General features: G+C 36.6%; 3 protein-coding genes and 1 non-coding gene across 4 annotated transcripts in view; all 4 read left to right on the top strand.

Annotated features, from left to right (window-relative positions):
• On the top strand, positions 1-4,836 carry LOC131352673 (ATP-sensitive inward rectifier potassium channel 1-like). The gene is made up of 2 exons (XM_058388960.1): positions 1-158; positions 2,172-4,836. The coding sequence occupies exon 2, from the start codon at positions 2,194-2,196 to the stop codon at positions 3,313-3,315; it is 1,122 nt and encodes a 373-aa protein (XP_058244943.1). The 5' UTR covers positions 1-158; positions 2,172-2,193; the 3' UTR covers positions 3,316-4,836.
• A 2,976-nt stretch (positions 4,837-7,812) lies between these two features.
• Positions 7,813-7,884, top strand: trnaq-uug (transfer RNA glutamine (anticodon UUG)). The gene has a single exon. It is a non-coding gene; the product is annotated as a tRNA-Gln (tRNA).
• Positions 7,885-8,936: 1,052 nt separating this feature from the next.
• selenok (selenoprotein K) lies at positions 8,937-11,020 on the top strand. Its single transcript, XM_058388873.1, has 4 exons — positions 8,937-9,052; positions 10,374-10,464; positions 10,565-10,642; positions 10,927-11,020. The coding sequence occupies exons 1-4, from the start codon at positions 9,034-9,036 to the stop codon at positions 11,018-11,020; spliced, it is 282 nt and encodes a 93-aa protein (XP_058244856.1). The 5' UTR covers positions 8,937-9,033.
• Positions 11,021-14,536: 3,516 nt separating this feature from the next.
• actr8 (actin related protein 8) overlaps positions 14,537-19,466 on the top strand; it is a 7,660-nt gene continuing 2,730 nt past the window's right edge. Inside the window, exons 1-11 of the mRNA XM_058388747.1 lie at positions 14,537-14,722; positions 15,678-15,848; positions 16,205-16,315; positions 16,405-16,509; positions 16,974-17,147; positions 17,349-17,442; positions 17,568-17,700; positions 17,949-18,102; positions 18,200-18,295; positions 18,723-18,863; positions 18,974-19,232. Coding sequence (XP_058244730.1) covers positions 14,591-14,722; positions 15,678-15,848; positions 16,205-16,315; positions 16,405-16,509; positions 16,974-17,147; positions 17,349-17,442; positions 17,568-17,700; positions 17,949-18,102; positions 18,200-18,295; positions 18,723-18,863; positions 18,974-19,232 — 1,570 coding nt within the window. The 5' untranslated portion in view covers positions 14,537-14,590. The remainder of the gene's footprint in view (positions 14,723-15,677; positions 15,849-16,204; positions 16,316-16,404; positions 16,510-16,973; positions 17,148-17,348; positions 17,443-17,567; positions 17,701-17,948; positions 18,103-18,199; positions 18,296-18,722; positions 18,864-18,973; positions 19,233-19,466) is intronic.

Here is a 19,466-nt window from a genome sequence, read left to right as displayed (position 1 = left end):
AAGTTACACTCCAAGAGGGCGGAGCAATAGGTATGATATTGCCATTATCAATTTACATTTACTTATCCATTAATCTTTTACTTACTGATGAGAACGAGTGAGAAAGATTGTGAAGAGACTAGAGGGAAGAGCAAAAATATTTTTTGAACTGCTAGCAGGTGAGTTCCACAATCAATTCCTACAACATCATCATCTTATTTATTTTTAATAGTTAATCTGCTCTACAAGTAACAATGAGTACAGTGAATTAATGACAGGACTGTTAAGTGACTTTTTGAATAACTGAATGACTTTTTTCAATGTTGAGTACATTTTATTTTGTGTTATAAATGTAAGTTCAATAACAATTTTAAACCAAAAATGTGCGTCGATTAAACCTAACCAAGACCTAACTAAATCAACAATGCTTTAGCTTGGCAGAGACAGAGTAAAAGCATAATTTAAAAAAAATAAATGAATATATTTCCACGTCTCTATTAGTCCCCACATCTTTTCTGAAGTTGTCACTGTGCTTTAAGTAGTTACTTTACTCTCAGCGTTTTATTGAGTAACAGTAGACTCCTGCAATCAAAAATCACTTATGACTTTCTCTCCTGTATACATACAGAGTTTTAAGACAGATGTCTAAAGTGCTAATCTAAATCTCTTTCACGATGATATCCATTTTTATTGAATGGGGACACATTTACTTCTTGAGTTGTATGTCAGTGTATAAATAAATTCAAAGCTTAGCCTGGTTGGACCATTATGATTATTGCATCTAATTATATACATTTCTGCTACACTAATTGGCTGCCATACCAAAAAAATCATCCACAACAACTAATATCACAGTATTACACATGTATCTGTCCATGAATGTAAAGAAATAAAGGGTATTTTTTTCTTACAGAAATATTTCAACTCCTTATACAGTTTGTTAAAGACGCTTATTCAGGGCCATACAGAAATGTTGCAGAGAAGTGAAAAATGGTTAAGGTTGCTGTTGATTTTTTTGTTGTTGTTGTTTTGCTACCGCAAAACCAAGAGTCATTCATCTGATGTTTTTTAAATTAGTAATGTCCTAACCTTGCCTAGCTTTCTAATAAGATGTAATTCGGTAAAAGTCAAAGAGTTGGTAAAGGTTGTGGTAAAAGGAAGCAGTCTATCGATAGAACATTGCTAACTAAGTGCATGTTCCTTACACGGTGAATGTCAGGCTTTGGACAAGCTGTTGGGTTACTACATGCAAAAGGAAACCTAACCAATTAATTTGAAATTTGACCCTGGAGGGTGGTTTGGTGGTTAGCACTGTTACCTCAGAGAAAGAAGGTCCTGGGTTTGAACAGGCAGGGGGCCTTTCTGTGTGGAGTTTGCATGTTCTCCCCGGGTTTACGCTGGGTACACCAGTTTCCTTCCACAGGCCAAAAACTTGTACATTAGGTTTATTGTTATTTCTAAATTGCCCATAGGTGTGTGTGATTGTTTGTCTATATGTAGCCCTGAAATGGCAACCTGTCCAGGGTGTACCCCGGCCTTTTGCCCAATGTGCGCTGGGATAGGCTCCAGCAGATCCTGTGACCCTAATTAGGAATGAAGCAGGTATAGATGATGGATCTGATCCTGGCTGGTAAATTGTCAGTGATTTACCTGCATCATTACATCATAAAAGCAGAGAAGTGTGCTTACACACTCTATACAGATGACAGTGGAAAATTTAGCCAACAGAACAGAACAGAACACACACTTACTCAATCAGTGATTATTTCAAGACCAATTCAAAAACCCAAGCTGAAACTGACATGATTGAGACTGATACGGATAATGCTGTGTTTAACATGTAAAATATGTGTGTCTTATTTCATTTAAATTTATTTAGTCTTCGATTAGAAATAGTGTATATTTACATCTATAGAAAGATGTAAACACATTCATGTGTCCCAGTAAAGTCAAATTGGAATCTTTAACTCCAAATTTGTCTTTAAATTTCAATATTAAATCTTCATGTAGACACAGCTCTATGGTCATTCTATATAATTCCATATTCAGTAACGCTACACAGAAGATCCTTGCCTGATATATATATGGAATAAAATATTCTCATGAAATACTGGTGTTACTGATGTCAAAAGTCAAAAATGCAACTTTTTAGTTCAGTATGCCTTAAGAATGTTCTTTATCCTTTTACCTAGATTGACTTTCTGTATTTGAAAAATGACACGCTCCTTGCACCAGTTCTTCAGAGACTACATCGCAAAATGGCACATTTACAAAAACCGCCTGGTAGCCAAAGACGGACACTGCAACATTGAATATGGCAACGTGGGATACAGCAGTCGTTTCGCGTATGTGCAGGACCTCTGGACCACCTTCGTGGAGATCCGCTGGCGTTACGTTATTTTCTTATTTGTGGCCTCCTTCACTCTTAGCTGGTTCATTTTTGGACTTATTTGGTACTGGATTGCTCATGATAATGGTGATCTTTGGTGGCAAAATCCACCTTCAGACCATAAGCCATGCGTATTTAATGTTTTTGGCCTCACATCTGCCTTCCTCTACTCACTGGAAACACAGGCGACTATTGGTTACGGTCTGCGAGTGCTCAGTCCATACTGCCCTGGTGCTGTCTCAGTAGTTATTATCCAGTCCATCATTGGTACACTTATTAACTGCTTCTGGTGTGGACTTGTTATGGCTAAAGTCGCTTTACCCAAGAAAAGAGCCAAGACTATTACCTTCAGCAAAATGGCAGTCATTTGTCCCAAAAATGCTGCCCTTTGTTTGCAGATAAGAGTGGCCAACTTACGTAAAACCTTAATGATTGGAAGTCAACTCTATGGCAAACTGCTTAGGACAACAGTAAATCCAGAGGGTGAGACCATCATCCTGGACCAGGTCAATATTGATTTTATGGTCGATGCTGGAAAAGACAACCTCTTCTTCATTTGTCCATTGACCTTGTATCATGTAATCGACAAGGCGAGTCCATTATTTAAGATCACTTCTGACACGATGCTTCAGCAGGAGTTTGAATTGGTGGTGTTTCTAGATGGCACAGATGAGTCCACCAGCTCCTCTTGCCAAGTCAGGACGTCCTACATCCCTCAGGAAATTAGGTGGGGATACAAGTTCCTCCCCATCATCTCCCGCAGTAAAGAAGGAAAATATCGTGTGGACTTCTCTAATTTTGACAAAGTGGAACCAGTTCCAACGGCACACTGCGCTCACTGCTTCTACAATGGACCATGCCATCATAACAATCCCAGAAATGGCACTGATAACCAGGGTTTTGAAGTGATTGAAATAATTGATCAAATCAATGCTAAGGAAATGTAAGATGTTCACCATATGGCATATTTACTCTATCTATTATGCTTTACAGCAAACAAATGCATAACAAAAACCTGTATAATAAAAATAAGCATTACTTAAATAAATTCCTTAGGTTTTAACAGATCAAAACAATCAACATTATAAAAGTATTAAACTTAATGACAATATTTAATCCATGATCTATGATCAATTCTGACTCTTAGCTTAATATAATGAAACAAAACCTGTGCAATGAAATATAACAAAATTTAACATGGCTAGTTTTACTGGTGGGTCTTTTCTTATGTTGCTGTTACCTTGTGTTATCAGAGTCACAAAGCTCTTTGTATCCCTATATGAGCATTGGAAACTTATGTCCTGATTTCTTTAAACTGAAATGAGTCAATATTTTCAAGCGGTACCTTACATTAGTTACTTACACTTTGACTAAAATAATATATAATGTCAGCCAATTAACAAATGGTTGCTCAGTCAGTCATGACTCAAGTTCCAATATCTTTTCCTGACAGCAATAAATTCAATACACCTGCAAAAATGTTGTGTCTACAATCTAGCATTCTATATATTTTTACTCTATTCGCCACTTTGAGCTGTAATCAAGCAAGCACACTCATGTCCTGTTATATGGGTGGATGAGAAGTGGACCCACTGAATTTTTATTTTTGGTTCTCCAGTTCCCTTCCATCACTTATCTGCCTTGTTCCTTGTGATATTATACATCTATCAATCTCTTCTGTTTGCTGTTGATTGTTAATACTATCCCTCTCTCTACTTTTATCTATATAGAAAATTGTCTGTAAATATAGACATAGAATGGATTTATAGATTTAGAATGGTTAATGGTGCACTCCAAAAATAGAGACTAGATAATAATTTTAGGTGTGTTATCTGTTTAAAGAAAATATTTGATGTGGGTTTGTTTGTTTGTTTGTTTGTTTGTTTTTATCTAATGATGGGCATTTAATGAATAAATAGAAAAAACTGTAAAATCTATACATTTATAAAATTCTAACAATGACTCAGTAAATGTTTTGTTTTTGTTTGTTTTTATTTTGTTTAGTTTTTTGTTGCTGTGGTTTTTGTTGTTGGTTGATTTTTTGTTTGTTTGTTTGTTTGTTTGTTTGTCTGTTTTCTTTAAATAAAATTATTATGGCTACATTCGTAGACATTACAGAGCTGTAAAATCTATAAATCTATAAAATTCCACCAATGACTCAATAATTGTTTTGTTTTGTTTTGATTTGTTTGTTATTGTGGTTGTTGTTTGTTTGTTTGTTTGTTTGTTTTCTTTAAATGGAATTTTTACAGCAACATTCCTAGACATTCTGCCTTTGGATAAATATCTTTATGTTCTTTTCTGTAATATCAAAATATTTGTAAAATGTAACAATTAAAAAAACATAAATGTCTTTAGTATTTAAGATATGACCTAAATATATTTATTTTAATGCTAGTAATTTATGAGCCAAAACAAACAAACCAAAGCTGTGTAAATGAAGTAAAAATGATCTGAATTGACATGAATGGCTTTCTTTAAAATTAAATAAATAATTAATTAAAATCAATAATAAGATATCATGTTTTTATTTTGATCTTTAACTTCATGACATGGTAAATGTTTTCTATTTTATTTGTTCAATTTTCATGTACATATAAACCAGTAGCAACAGTTTTACCACTGCTTATTCATGCAACCAGCCAATTATGAAGCAGCAACACAATGCATAAAATCATGCAGATAGAGGTCACAAGCGTCAGTTAATGTTCACATCTATAATCAGAATGGGGAAAAGTGTGATCTCAGTGACTTTGACTGTTGCATGGTGGACTGATTCAGAAACAGCTGAACTTCAGCTGCAATTTTTATGCACAACATTTTCTAGACCAGGATGCCAAACTCAAATTCTCACCCAGACCACATGAGCATTTGTGTAAGTCATAATGTAAATCTATTTCATGTAAGTGTCTGTCCTTTGCTCACTAGTGATGTTTCTGCCATATATATATATATATATATATATATATATATATATATATATATATATATATTTTAGAGCATTATCCAAATGGTCTTGAGTGTGTCTATGTCACGTACACCTACAGTGAAAAAGTCAACTGTTGTAGAGGTTTAGACGATGGATTGTGCTGTCTTTGCACTCACAATAATCTTTTTGATTATACCCTGGTTCTTAACCTCTTGATTCTTCAGGCATCTTACTTTGATAAAACTGCAGTGTTTTGATCATCCGGAAAAATTTACAAAAGGCATAAACACAGACACACGCTAACTTTTGCAGTCAGTACACACCCACACACATTAAAAATTGGGATCATCACAGACATAAATAAACCTGTTTGTTCTGTGTCAGAACCTAGAAACTGGTCTTGTCTGTATAACAGACAAACATAAGATGTATTAACATGCATGTATGTTTTGGCTGCACACAGCAGATTATATCACCAATACTTCTGTTTTCTTCCAAAATGTTTATTAACCTAAGGGTATATTTAAGCAATTTCTGAGAGACACCTAAAAGAAATTGTTTATTAGTCATTACACATTTTTACAGTGAAGGTCAATTGTATTATATATTTATTTATTTGGACCTGGATATATCACCAAAAAGTATTCAACCTTCAACCACCTATAATTTTAATAATAATAATAATAATAATAATAATAATAATAATAATAATAATAATAATAATTTTGCTAAATGTGCTCAATTTAAGCATTCTTAAGTCTAAATACAACAAAATCTTTAATAATTTTCTTTTAGCAAACTGGGTTTTTCACATTTCTTGAGCCCTCACACTAAATATGTTCAACATGGTATATCTGTAACTAAAGGGTATATTTAATCAATTTCTGAGAGACATCTGAAAGAAATTGCTAATTAGTCATTAGATGTTTTTACAATGAAGGTCAATTGTATTATATATTTTTTTATCTGGAGCTGGATATAACTCCAGAAAGTATTCAAACTTTAAACACTTAATAATAATAATAATAATAATAATAATAATAATAATAATAATAATAATAATAATAATAATAATAATAATTTTGTTGAATTTGCCTAATTTAAGCATTCTTATAAATAAATAAATAAATAAATAAATAAATAAATAAATAAATAAATAAATAAATAAATAAATTTTAAGTCTAAATATGACAAAATGTTTCATCATTTTCTTTAAGCAAACTAGGTCAGAAGTATTTTACTTTTCTTGAGAACGCACACTAAACATGTTGAACAGGGTACATCTGTATCTGATTTAAATTCACCTGTGACCATTTGTATGCTTTTACAATAAATATCTCTGACTTTGGGAGGTCTGACAGCTATAATGGTAGATCAGATCAGTTCTTCTGTCATGAAGATCAAGGAGCTGCCTGTGAAGCTTTGAGAAGAAAAACAATAAAGATGGTTATTAAAACAACTGCAAAGCATTGGATCTTCCTAGGACAACTGTGAAATCCATTATATATATATATATATATATATATATATATATATATATATATATATATATATAAAGCACAATTCAGAAACTATTGAGACTGAGTTCTCAGGGGGAAAAAAGGGGGCAATTGTAAAAGAAGTGTCCAGGGGTCCAGCTACAATGGTGAAAGAGATACAGAGCTAGCTGTGTGAAATAGGAGAACTTTTGCAGACCTCAGCTCTTCACTGATCCTTGCCTCTACTGGAAAGGGGTCAGAAGGAGGCCTCTTCTGAAAAATACCATGTTAGAAAATACTAGAAAAACATTTTGTCTTCTCATGAAACTAAAGTCGAGCCTAAAGCATAATATTTGGCACAAACCAAATACAGCCCGACAGCCAGGTCACACCATTCCTGTGAATAAGCATGTTGGTGGTAGCATCATGCTCTAGGGATACCTTTCATCAGGAGGACCTGGAAATCTTGTTGCCATCACAGGAGCAAAGCCAGACATCTGCATTCAGGGCAAGATTACTGAAAGTATTGGAAGAGCAATTCCTATTCTTTTGTTTTTGCTATACACTGAAGGCATTTGGGTTTGAGATGAAAGATGAATATTAGAGAACAGATCAACATTTATATCCTGATATTTACTTCTAGATGTGTGCTTATAATCTGACACATCTTGTTCGAACCCACAGATCTTTCAATGTTTAAATAGTTAATCAAATCTCCCAAATCTTAACCCAGCTGAGCAGAGTTTCACCACCTGAAGAGGAGACTGAAGGAAGAAAACACCCAGAAACAAATAAATGAAGCAGCAGTAGAAACCTGAAAAAGTATCACGAAAGGATCATCGGCGTCATCGCAATCAAGAGATATGCAAACAAATATTCTGTGTTATTTACTTCAAGACTAACTGTTCCTATACTTTTGCTCACTCAGCCTAAGACGTGTTCTGCCACCAAATGTGTTTTAAGTAGTTTAAATTATAATTATAATATCGTGCTATGCGGAAGTTAGTATGAAAACTTACTCAAGTTACTGACATGGCGGTTCCATGGTGTAATGGTTAGCACTCTGGACTTTGAATCCAGCGATCCGAGTTCAAATCTCGGTGGAACCTGCGGCCGCTTCTTTATGGGCCGAAGCACGTGAACGCTAATGCTTACACAATGAAATCCAAGCTGTGTTTAGTCTGGTCTCTTGTCTCACATCCGTTCAGATAAAAGTTTCATTCACATGACTGGGGAAATAATAGTGCCTATAAACCCATATGTCACCTATTGTATAATACGTGACTAATTATAAGGAACAATCCTTCAGGGCAGTTGTAGTTTAGTGGTTAAGGTGTTGATCTACTTCTTAGAAGGTTGTTGGTTCGAGTCCCGGTGTTGCCATGCTGCCACCTTTGGGCAAGTGCGAGGTTTTAGACATTCTTGTTAGTTTCTCAATTTGTCTAAATCTCACGTGAAATACTTATAGAGTGTTTTGATAATGTGTTAGACTTATTTTTTGTGGTTGTTGATATTCTGATAACACAAACAAAATGAAAAGTTTCTATAGGAATTGTCAGGAAATAGCATTAAGGGAAATAGATAGATAGATAGATAGATAGATAGATAGATAGATAGATAGATAGATAGATAGATACTTTATTCATCCCAAGGGGAAATTCATAGAGAGCTTTTTGATAGGATATTATTCTTAGTTTCATATTATTCTTAGTTTCACGTTTGAGAAGGATGCGGGTATAATAGTGTAGACAACTAAGCAGAGCACATTTTTATCGACAGAACGCCTTGTGATAGAGGAAATAGCGCGCATTAGGCGCCATCTACAGGCGAGAGATCGTAACTACATGACCTCCCAATTTCTCTTGATATATTTCTTACGTTATTTGTCAAGTGCTAATGCGGTATGTTCATATAATGACGTCATCGCTTTCAAGTAATAACGAGATATTTTCATATCGTACATAAGGCGATGTTTAATCAAAAGGAAATACTGGTAGTTTGTCCGACTGAGCCTCCGTAACATCGCATAACTTTAATTAAAAGTAATATTTGAATACAATTTTTTTGTAAGGAATACTGAAAATTTGAAGCAAAAAGAAATGTGCACTGGAGGCAAAAGATGCTACAGATACTAATTTACGCTGACTCATTTCCGGAATGGCGCACCAATAGGCGAGTCGTGCGCGCTCCAAAGTGCTGACGCAATACCGGATGCGGAACTAAATTTTCCGCATAAACAACAACATAGGGGGAGTAAGATGGTGTACGTGTCCAACGGTGAGTACTAAACTCCACAAATTCAACAACACAACGAAGGGTTTTACAAATAAAAACAATATTAATGCTTTTGTTTTAATGATTTAGGAATACGAATGATCAGTAAACGAAATATCTGGCTTCACGAGATGACTAATGTTTAGCGCGTTAGCGATCGCCAGACCTGCTCAGTGTATTAGGCCTCTTTACATCCCTCTCAGGTTAGATGGCACTTTAATAATCTTACGAAGACGGCAAAGATCATTTAATGGTGGTTTCGTGGCACGTCGATATTGTCTATCCTGATAATCTGGACAGTGGCTGGTCAAATTGTGTCCGAATGATTAATGTGCTGTCTCATGTCTCTCAGCGATTGATGCTGAAAGCAAGAAACTCACTGATGTTTGTAAACAGTAGGGTTTTACACTTGATTACTGATATTATTACGAAGGTTTTTGTATTGGAATATATCATGCTGTTAAAAGTAATATATGTACTCTATATTGACACAAATTTTAGGACACCTCTCCAAATCATTGAGTTCAGGTGTTGTTTTTCAGGGGTTGGGCTCGGCCCCTTAGTTCCAGTGAAAGGAACTCTTAACGCTTCAGCTTTATACCAAGACATTTTGGACAATTTCATGCTCCCAACTGTGTGGGAACAGTTTGGGGATGACCGCTTCCTGTTCCAACATGACTGCACACCAGTCCACAAAGCAAGGTCCATAAAGACATGGATCAGAGAGTATGGTGTGGAGGAACTACACAGAGTCCTGACCTCAAGCCAATAGAACACCTTTGGGATGAATTAGAGCGGAGACCATGAGCCTTGTCAAAACTGGGATGTCTGCCTTTACAAGCACATGAATGTAATATGGAGCTATAGTTTTGCAGCTATAACAGCTTCATCTCTTCTGGGAAGGCTTTCCACAAGGTTTAGGAGTGTGCTTATGGGAATTTTTGACCATTCCTCTAGAAGCGCATTTGTGAGGTCAGGAACTGTTGGACGAGAAGGCCTGGCTCGCAGTCTCCGCTCTAATTCATCCCAAAGGTGTTCTATCAGGTTGAGGCCAGGACTCTGTGAAGTTCCTCCACACCAAACTCGTTCATCTATGCCTATGGACCTTGCTTTGTGCACTGGTGTGCAGTCATGTTGGAACAGGAAGGGACCTTAAAATGGGAGCATGATAAAGCATTGAGAGATCCTTTTACTGGAACTAAGGGGCCATGCCCAACCCCTTACATCTAATCTGCAGCTGTGTCCTTTCTCAAATTGACCAAGGAAAGGTATATGATGTCTAATTTACAGATGAAAGACTATATATCTATATTTTTGTTCTCAGGTCAAGTCCTGGACAGTAGTACACGGTCGCCATGGAGACTGTCTTTCCTTAGCGAGCTCTTTTGGGGTGTAGTAGAGTTCATCTGCCTGTTGTACGTGAGACTCTGGTTTCAGATTGATTAGTACATTGATTCCATGTATACAAGTGGTATAGATAGATTTCGAAATGATAACACATCTGCTGCTTTCTAGCTTTCAGACCCTCGTCCAGCCAGATCTGTCAAAAGATGGGAATCAAAGTTCAATATCACGCTACAGTGATGGAAGAGGGTAAGTCCCAATGGGGCAGAAACAAAACAAGGACACCCTGAAATAGTAAAAAAGTAATTTCAGTTTCATGTAACTCCTAACTGCAGCTGGTTTCAATTATGCTTTACAGCTCAGTGACCTGAGAGCAGATGATTAAAAGTAGAAAAGATTGATTATTACTCATCATTAGCCTTTAGATTGCTTTCTGGCTTGCCTTATACGTTCATTATACCTTATTATTGTATTAGTAAAATTAATTTGGATATGAATTGTTCATCTTTGGGTGATCAGTTTATGTACTTCAGTCCTCCAGGTTTTCCTGGGCGGAGGCGTATGGGCAGGATAAACCACGGTGGAGGCCCAAGTCCTCCTCCAATGGGTGGTGGATGAGGAAGGTAAGGAAGAGTCTAATATGGAGCCTTAAATAGATTTCATTTTCTTGTTAGGTTCTGCATTTATGGTGGGTTTTTTGTGTGTGTTTCTTTTCTGCAGGTAAATGCCTGCACTTTGTTGCAGGCGTAGAAGGGTGTGCTGTGTCAAGACATGACTGAGAACTGCTCATGTAAGTTCTCCAACACAGAGAGCTGAACCAGTGAAGATGTCCTTGATGAACACATGAACACACTGCACCCTTCATCGTCATGCTGCTTCTGCCTTGCAGATTTTTGATGCTGCTCTGGGAATTCCTACTCTTAGGGGCCAGAGTGGTTGAACTCGGCAGCAATGTTTTCTTTTCTTTTTCTTTTGTCTTTTTTTTTTTTTCTTTTTTAAATACGGTTGTGCTTAAGGACTTGGTAAAAAGTGTATGATTTTCAGAGCGTTATCATTTAAAGTAATAAAGTTGTCATATGGAGTAATGGTTTGCTGGTGTCTTTTTTTTTTTTTTTTTTAAATATGTGTACGAGTTCTGTAAGTAGTTTAAATATTATAAATTTATATTTAATAAATGTATAATAAAATATTAAAATATATTATAATAAATTTATAAAATAATTTAATAAATTTAATTTTTTTCTTTTTTTTTCTTTTTCTTTTTTATTCTGATATTTTTGCCTCTTATGTTCTTATTTTATTTCTGATAATTTTATCAGGAGTAATTGGTGCATCAGTTCAATTCATTTTTCAGTTCAGCTTTATTTGTATAGTGCTTTCAACTATAAATTTATCTCTAAAAAGCAATCCAGTGGCAAAGTTTGTCATTGGAAAAATATGTTTTATATGGTGGCATCACTTATTAACATTAATTCCTTTTTTCCCCAAAAATATGTTCTATATTCATCACCTTCCAAAATAAAATAATACATCTTTTTAATACCAGTGAGGCAAATACATTTCATCCTAAAAATGCATGCTGTGAATATAAATATTATTAAAAGCCAAGTCATGGGTCACCATAAAAAAAGGTTTAAACAATATTCTGCATTGTATTGTACATTTTTATTACACACTTGTGGATACATATTATTATAGGTTTAACAGATTTTTTTATGTGTATGTATAGTTTTATTAAATGCATATAAAAATGTGTGAAGAGATTTCACATAACTGTTTTAAACATTTTGCATGAAAATATTCAATTAAAAAAAGCTGAACACGTACAAAAAAACAACAACCAAGGCTCTCAGGGATCATTTCCATCACAGGAAATGTGATCTGAGAGTGTTACGCCTCTCTAATTTGGTTAGCAGTGTGAATCAGTGGAAGTGTGTTGTGCCTATAACCAAGAGCTTGATAGCTTTAAATCGTCCTCTGCTACTATCAGTAAGTGGTGGTTCAATGGTTTGGGTAACTGATCAGAAGGTTTGGGGGTTCAAGTTGTCACTTGCGCAAGATCCCTCTCTGCTCCGGGTCTACTGTATCATAGCTGACCCCATGACCCCTCTGACCTCAAGTTGCTAACAAACTGTGCTGTATACGCGACAGTGTATGTTCCAATGTCTTGGACATGTCAGAAAGAGATCATTGTACAGAAATATCATGCTTTGTTTCATCATTATTGATTGCTTGTTTGTGAAAAGAATAGTATGTCATCCTTCCTAACCTTATAACTCTACACAACTGCTTTGTGTAACTGGACTAGATCCTGGAGCTTCTGGAGTCCAGTGTTTGTCGTCTTCACTGACTTCAGTCCATCAGTGAAACCTGACTGTTAATCTCTTATATCTGAGTATGTGATTTTGATGTGATATATATATATATATATATATATATGACATCAGTGCAACACACAACATAGCATCTCACAGGAAATAGCTAAAATACAAAACCGTTGCACCATAATCACTGAAAACATCATAAATGCTTCAATAAACACATTTAACAGTTTTATGCTGGATTTTTATTTTCCCTTAACCTCCTGAGACCCTGCGTCCTCATATGGAGACATTACATTTTGGGTTCACTGCACCTTATACTTAATTCTGCCTAATTTAGACCTGTTGTCCTCGTTTGTAGACAACTTGTAGCGCCAGGGTTAGTCGGTTAGTTGGATCTCAGTCAACACGTAATGCAGTGGATTCAGAGATAAAAGTGGAACTGGTACAAAATATCATCAATGTCTATGGTCTTATTTATGTTTACTAACATTTAAAGTTTCACGTGGCTTACAAATTTAGCAAGTTTTATCAGTAGTAACAAGATTAGATGCTTCTAATTAGGCAGTACTCATTTGAGGACATTGGGACTTTATAATGGTATAATTGCAAAGTGAACATGCTCAGGTCAGAGCACATAGCTAGGAAAGATTTGAGAAGAAACCAACAGTTTACAGAATTCATGCATGTAGTAAACATGAGTCTCCTTTGGTTTTATTTTTTTTTTCTTCTGTGATACATTTCTAGGGCATATTTCATTGTCAAGAGCTGAAAGAGTGTTAAATGCAATAATAGGAGAGAGCTCTGAGTTGGAGGATTTATCTAATTGTCATGATGCTGATCCTGGTGTGGACCAGCTATGTGTTAAAGCTTATCTTACACCTGATTTATCAGAATCAGTTCAGCAGAACAGTGTTGCTCTGGCAAATCTTTAGCGGGGTATGTGACATGTATTGTGTTGCTATGCTTGCAAACCAAACGCAACTGTTTTGCAGCATTTCACACTGGGCAGTAGATCTGGCAGACTGTTCTTACGGACAAAATACCATTCCTAGTTTGGACTATACAGGTACATCTCAAAAAATTAGAATATCATGAAAAAGGTCAATATTTTTTTCCCCATGATTGTGTAGCCTACTGACCCAGACTGAGAGACCATTTAAAAGCTCAGGAAACCTTTGCAGGTGTTTTGAGGTAATTAGCTGATTAGGGTGTGACACCAGGACTTTCCAATATTGAACTTTTTCACAATATTCTAATTTTCTGAGACACAGAATTTTGAGTTTTCCTTATCTGTAAGCCATATTCATCACAATTTCAAGAAATAAAGGCTTGAAATATTTCACTCTATGTGTAATGAATCTATATAATATATGGGTTTCACTTTCTGAACTGAGTGACAAAAAATATTGACCTTTTTCATGATATTCAAATTTTTTTTGAGATGTACCTGTAGAGTAATCACAGGGCTTTTATTTGTGTTTCATTGTTTGCAATATTGCTTTTGCACAATGTTCAGACATTGAAATGAACAGTTTCATACTTTGTTATACACGCTTTACTGTACAAATTTTATTGTCTTATGTAGTAAAATAAACCCCTATGTCCTCAAATGAGGACAGAATTTTTTTCAAAAACTATTTCCTGTTCAAAGACAGTGCTTATATTTTTATACTTATTAGGTGTAACTAACCCCAAACACCTATATAAAAAAAAGAAATTCATGCAAAACTAAAAAAAGAAATTAAAAAACTACAAGTCACTCCAGTCCAGCAGGTGGCGGTAAAACCTCGTGGCGTTGCGTGTAAAGCGCCTCAATTCAAAGAAAAAGAAACTCGGTTCACAACAGTGTGTTCCTTCAGTAACGTGCTGGATAATGACACAAGCAGAGAGGGAGCAGGAAAATGAAAAAGAGAAAGAGAAAGAGCGAGAAAAAGACAAAGAAAAAGAACAACGAGGAGTCAAAAGACCGATTGTTCCTCCGGTTATCCCAGAGCCTTTACAAGAGGTAAGTGATCTGTCATCACCTTGGTCAGCTGAATGCTCTGCACTTGGGTTAGCAGTTTTCATCAACAGAGATCAAGTTTAAAGGTGGAGTTTTGTGATATTTTAGTGCTGAAATAAAATCCGTGAGCAGAGGTGGAGTTTTAGGCAGCTAACTGGATAACTAGGTTAGTTAGCTATCAAGAATTTCCCTCATGGGACCAATAAAGTATCTAGCTAACTAACTAGCTAGGTGAGCTGTCAATAAATAAATAAATAAATAAATAAACAAACAAACGCTAGCTGTGTTAATGATCTCTGAAAATGTATGTAATTTTTAGCTACATCATTTAAGTGTTTAATTGTTATTCAATTGCATACAAGTCTTAATTTGCGTGAGGTTCAATTAATAACGGTTTACAAAATAAATGCATCATTTTTCCTTTATATTATTGCCCTTTTGTATCCACAAGGCGTGTGAATACGTCTACCTCTACTACTGCATGAGGCGTTAAAATGAAAACAATGATCATTTACAGACTAACAGTAAATATATAACTGATTATCAGCTGATTAGCCATTAGTTGTACAGCAACTAATTTCATTTCGTGAAACTATCATCCTTTTCATTCCTTCATGCATGAATCTTCTGTGACCGTGTTATCCTGGTCAGGGTTGTGATGGATCCAGGTCCCTCAGTCCACTACAGGGCAGCATGCACACACACACACATACACACATACCTGCCGAGGTTGAATGAAGAACCCAGTCTGAACCCAGAAAGAATGTGCAAAGAACCTCAACACAGAGCATAACCTGAGCTCAGGATCATTGCCCACTGCACCTCTGTTCCACCTGCTGCTTTCCATTTCCACAATTTTCCTTTTCCACAATGTTAAATCTGTGTGCTTGAAGGTTAAAGCTGGGAAAATTCCTTGATTTCTTGCAATCTAATGCAAATCTCATCACCCTCCATTCAGCAAATTCAGACCAACTTCGTGGTGGTGATCAGCCCCGGATCACAGACACTCCGTATAGGCCGGGCTACTGACACGTTGCCCCTTACTCTTCCACATGTCATTGCCCGTAGACGTAAACAGGCTGGTCAGCCACGCTATGAGGATGCCTGGCTAATACGAGAAGGCTTGAATGTAAGTTTGAATCTCTTTCTCTTCTACAACTTGATTTGCTATGTGCCATCTGACTGTGGTGACTGTAATGTCTAAAGGTTTTGCATTTACATTTACATTCACATTTCTGGCATTTGGCAGGCGCTCTTATCCAGAGCGACATACAAAAGTGCTTTGAAATGTGTATACAACATACAACAAGAGCTAGTTTAAGTGCTTCAGGAAGAGGTAGGTCTTCATCTGGCGTTTGGAGACAGTCAGTGACTCGGCTGTACGGACATCTAGGGGAGGTTCATTCCACCACCTCTGTGCCAGAACAAAGAAGAGTCTAGATGTCTAATCTTCTTATCTGCTTTTTCATCACTTAACTTCTCTAGAGACCAGAGAGTGGGGAACAGCGGCAAAATGGTCTCAAGATGGTTGACCAGGCCATCTGGTCTAAAAAGATGTCCAGTGGGGCCAGAAGAACTCCAGTGTCTGCTGAACAAGTATGTGTTATACGTATGCAGTCTTCACAAGATCTGGGAGGAGATATATTAGTGAATTTACCAGTGAGTTTATGTGTATGTGTTCACAGGCTAGAGTGTACAACAGGCAAATCCGTCCAGCTGTTTTGGATCCTAACTCGAGGCAGAAGTGGACTAATACCACTTCCCAGCCAGAATACCTAGTGGGAGACGAGGTGAGAAGGAGAACGTGTTTCTAAGACAAATGCAGTAAGCGCTAAACACTATTAAAAAGTTAAACACAATTGCATAGTGCTATTGGGAAGTTACTGTTGCAGCATCTTTACATGTGGAACGCTGTTTATGCGTGGAACGCTGTTGCAGAATGTTTACACACAGAGCGCTGTTGCAGAATGATTACATGTGGAATGCTCTTGCAACGTTTCCAACAACACGGTTTCAAAATGTTTACGTGTAGAACACTCTTGCAGCATGTTTACATGTAGAATGCTGTCACAAAAAGTTTGCTTATGGAATGCTGTTGCAGCTTCTTCTTTTTTTCTTCCCCACCTAAGACTGTGGAAGAGTTCGTCTTTAAGAGATAAGGCTTTGATTATGGCAATATAAATAATAGAATTGTTTAGTCATAACCTTTTTCCTTTTTTAATTTCCTTGATTTTCTGTCATTTTCTATGTTCAGGCATTATATGTGAATCCTACAGACTGTTACAACTTGCACTGGCCTATTTGTCGTGGCCAGCTGAATGTCCACAGTGGACCTGGAGGCTCTCTGACTGCTGTGCTAGCAGACCTGGAAACCATCTGGTCTAATGCCATTCAGAAACTTTTAGAAGTTCCTCTCAAAGACTTGAAGGTAATGACTTTTGTCATTTTTCTTCCGGATTTTTGTAAAGCTACTTGGAGACAATGTCCATTGCTAAAAGCTCTATACAAATCCAACTGAATTAGATTGAATTGAATAAACAGGTGGAATTTTTCTTTAAAGTTTCACATTAGATGTCTATTGAAGACTGGCAGTTAGAACTGATTTGACTCTTTGCTTTTTTGCCTCCAGTATTACAGATGCATCCTCCTAATTCCAGACATCTATAATAGACAGCATGTGAAAGAAGTGGTCAATATGCTCCTGGTGAAGATGGGCTTCTCGGGTAAGTGGCCGATGCAAATGATGCAAATAATTCACACTTATTGTTATATTGTGTTTGACCCAATAAACTGATGACATTTGGTGATCTCTGATTCAACGCTCACTCCATGTCATTTGTGCGTTTAGCAATCGTCGTACACCAGGAGTCTGTGTGTGCCGCGTTTGGCAGTGGAATGAGCAGTGCATGTGTGATAGATGTGGGTGATCAGAAGACCAGCGTGTGTTGTGTGGAGGATGGCGTGTCCCACCGAAATTCCAGGTGAGGTGTATTTTTGTGTAGTATAATGAAGAAATAAATAAAAATAATAATTTAAATATGTTTAATTGAATTAAAACTTTATTTTATTAAATTTTTATTCATTTTATTTTGCATTTTCATCACGGTGCCTGGTAACCATGGTAACCAAATGTTCAATTACGACTGCATAACTGATCAGGCTTATAATTTGTAGATTCAGTACACCAGTCCTAATGACACAGAACACATGTATGTTTTGTCCTCTACAGGCTTTGTCTTGCGTATGGAGGCTCTGATGTGACACGATGTTTCTTTTGGCTGATGCAACGAGCAGGCTTTCCTTACCGCGAGTGCCAGCTAAGCAACCGACTGGACTGCATGTTGCTGCAGCAACTTAAGGAGTCTTTTTGCCACCTTGACCAGGTATGCACACACATGCATCGTATCCTGCTGTAATAGACGCAAAAGGAATTCAGGCCGACATTTTTCACGTCTCAAATGTTTCTTTTTCCCCAAACAGGACATATGTGGGTTGCAAGACCATGAGTTTCGCACTCGCTTCCCAGAATCCCCAGTGATCCTCTATCAGTTGCGGCTCGGTGACGAGAAGCTACAAGTAGGGTTTTCTTACTTATATTTAATTATATTATTTATATATATATATATATATATTATAATTAATATAACAACCACGGTTCTCATATTAGATTCTGCAGTTTTTTTTGTACTAGTGGAAATTACAGTCCAGCATTATGAAAGTTACTAGATTTATTATGTATGTGTTAAAGTAATATGCATAATTTAACTGGCCACACACAAGCAGAGCTATAAATATCAAATGGAAGTTTTAATAAAAATGTGTTGAGTGAGTGGAAAATTCAAGTTGTGCAGACTTTGCAGAAATTGATGTAAACTGTAACCTATACCCAATCATTTTGATTTTCTTATAAATTACTTACTTTGGTTTGTGTGTGTGTGTGAGAGAGAGAGAAAGATGGAAAATCTTGTTCATGGGTGTCTTTATTTGTTTTTCCTTTTCCCAGGCTCCCATGGCTCTCTTCTACCCTGCTGCATTTGGTATTGTGGGACAGAAGATGACCACTTTGCAGCATCGTTCCCCGGGAGATCCCGAGGATCCACATGACGAACATTACCTACTAAGTACTCAGAGCAAACAAGACCAAGTACATACTCCTCTCTCTGCTAAATTACAACAGAAGCTCTTATTGTCTCATATACATCATTTCAGTGTGTCTGTTCAGTTCAAAAGCTGTATTTTTCACTCTTCCTTCAGTCTTCTAAATCCATGGAAAGGAAAGGTCTCTCTAAGCCTTCAGGTTTTGAGGGTGAATCCAGCAGCCAAGCTGGGGACCAGGCAGAGAGAGGAAACCAAGACATGGAGCTCGGCCACTCACAGGGAGAGGCTCTGCCAGGCGGAACTGACCCAGAAGACACACCTTCTGTCCTTCTGTCCAGGAAGTCAGCAATGACCCAGTTTGAAGGCAAAGCTCTTGGACTGGATAAAGCTATTCTGCACAGCATCGACTGCTGTGGTAAAATATCTGTTATCACAGTCTGGGTGTAATGTTATCAAGCTACCTCCTTTAAACAGTATGTGCAAAGATTAGCCCAGAATATAAACATAAACACGGTGCACTTTATTAGGAACACTTACACAGCTTGCACTTATTAGCCAATCATGTGGCAGCCATGTAATGCATAACATCATGCAAATATAAGTCAAGAGCTTCAGTTGACATTCATAGCAAACATCACAATGAAGAAAA

The sequence above is a fragment of the Hemibagrus wyckioides genome, linkage group LG05, assembly GCF_019097595.1.
Source record: "Hemibagrus wyckioides isolate EC202008001 linkage group LG05, SWU_Hwy_1.0, whole genome shotgun sequence".
NCBI classification, from domain to species: Eukaryota; Metazoa; Chordata; class Actinopteri; order Siluriformes; family Bagridae; genus Hemibagrus; species Hemibagrus wyckioides.
The sequence above is the reverse complement of the archived record's forward strand: the minus strand, read 5'-3'. Positions and strand labels throughout refer to the sequence as shown.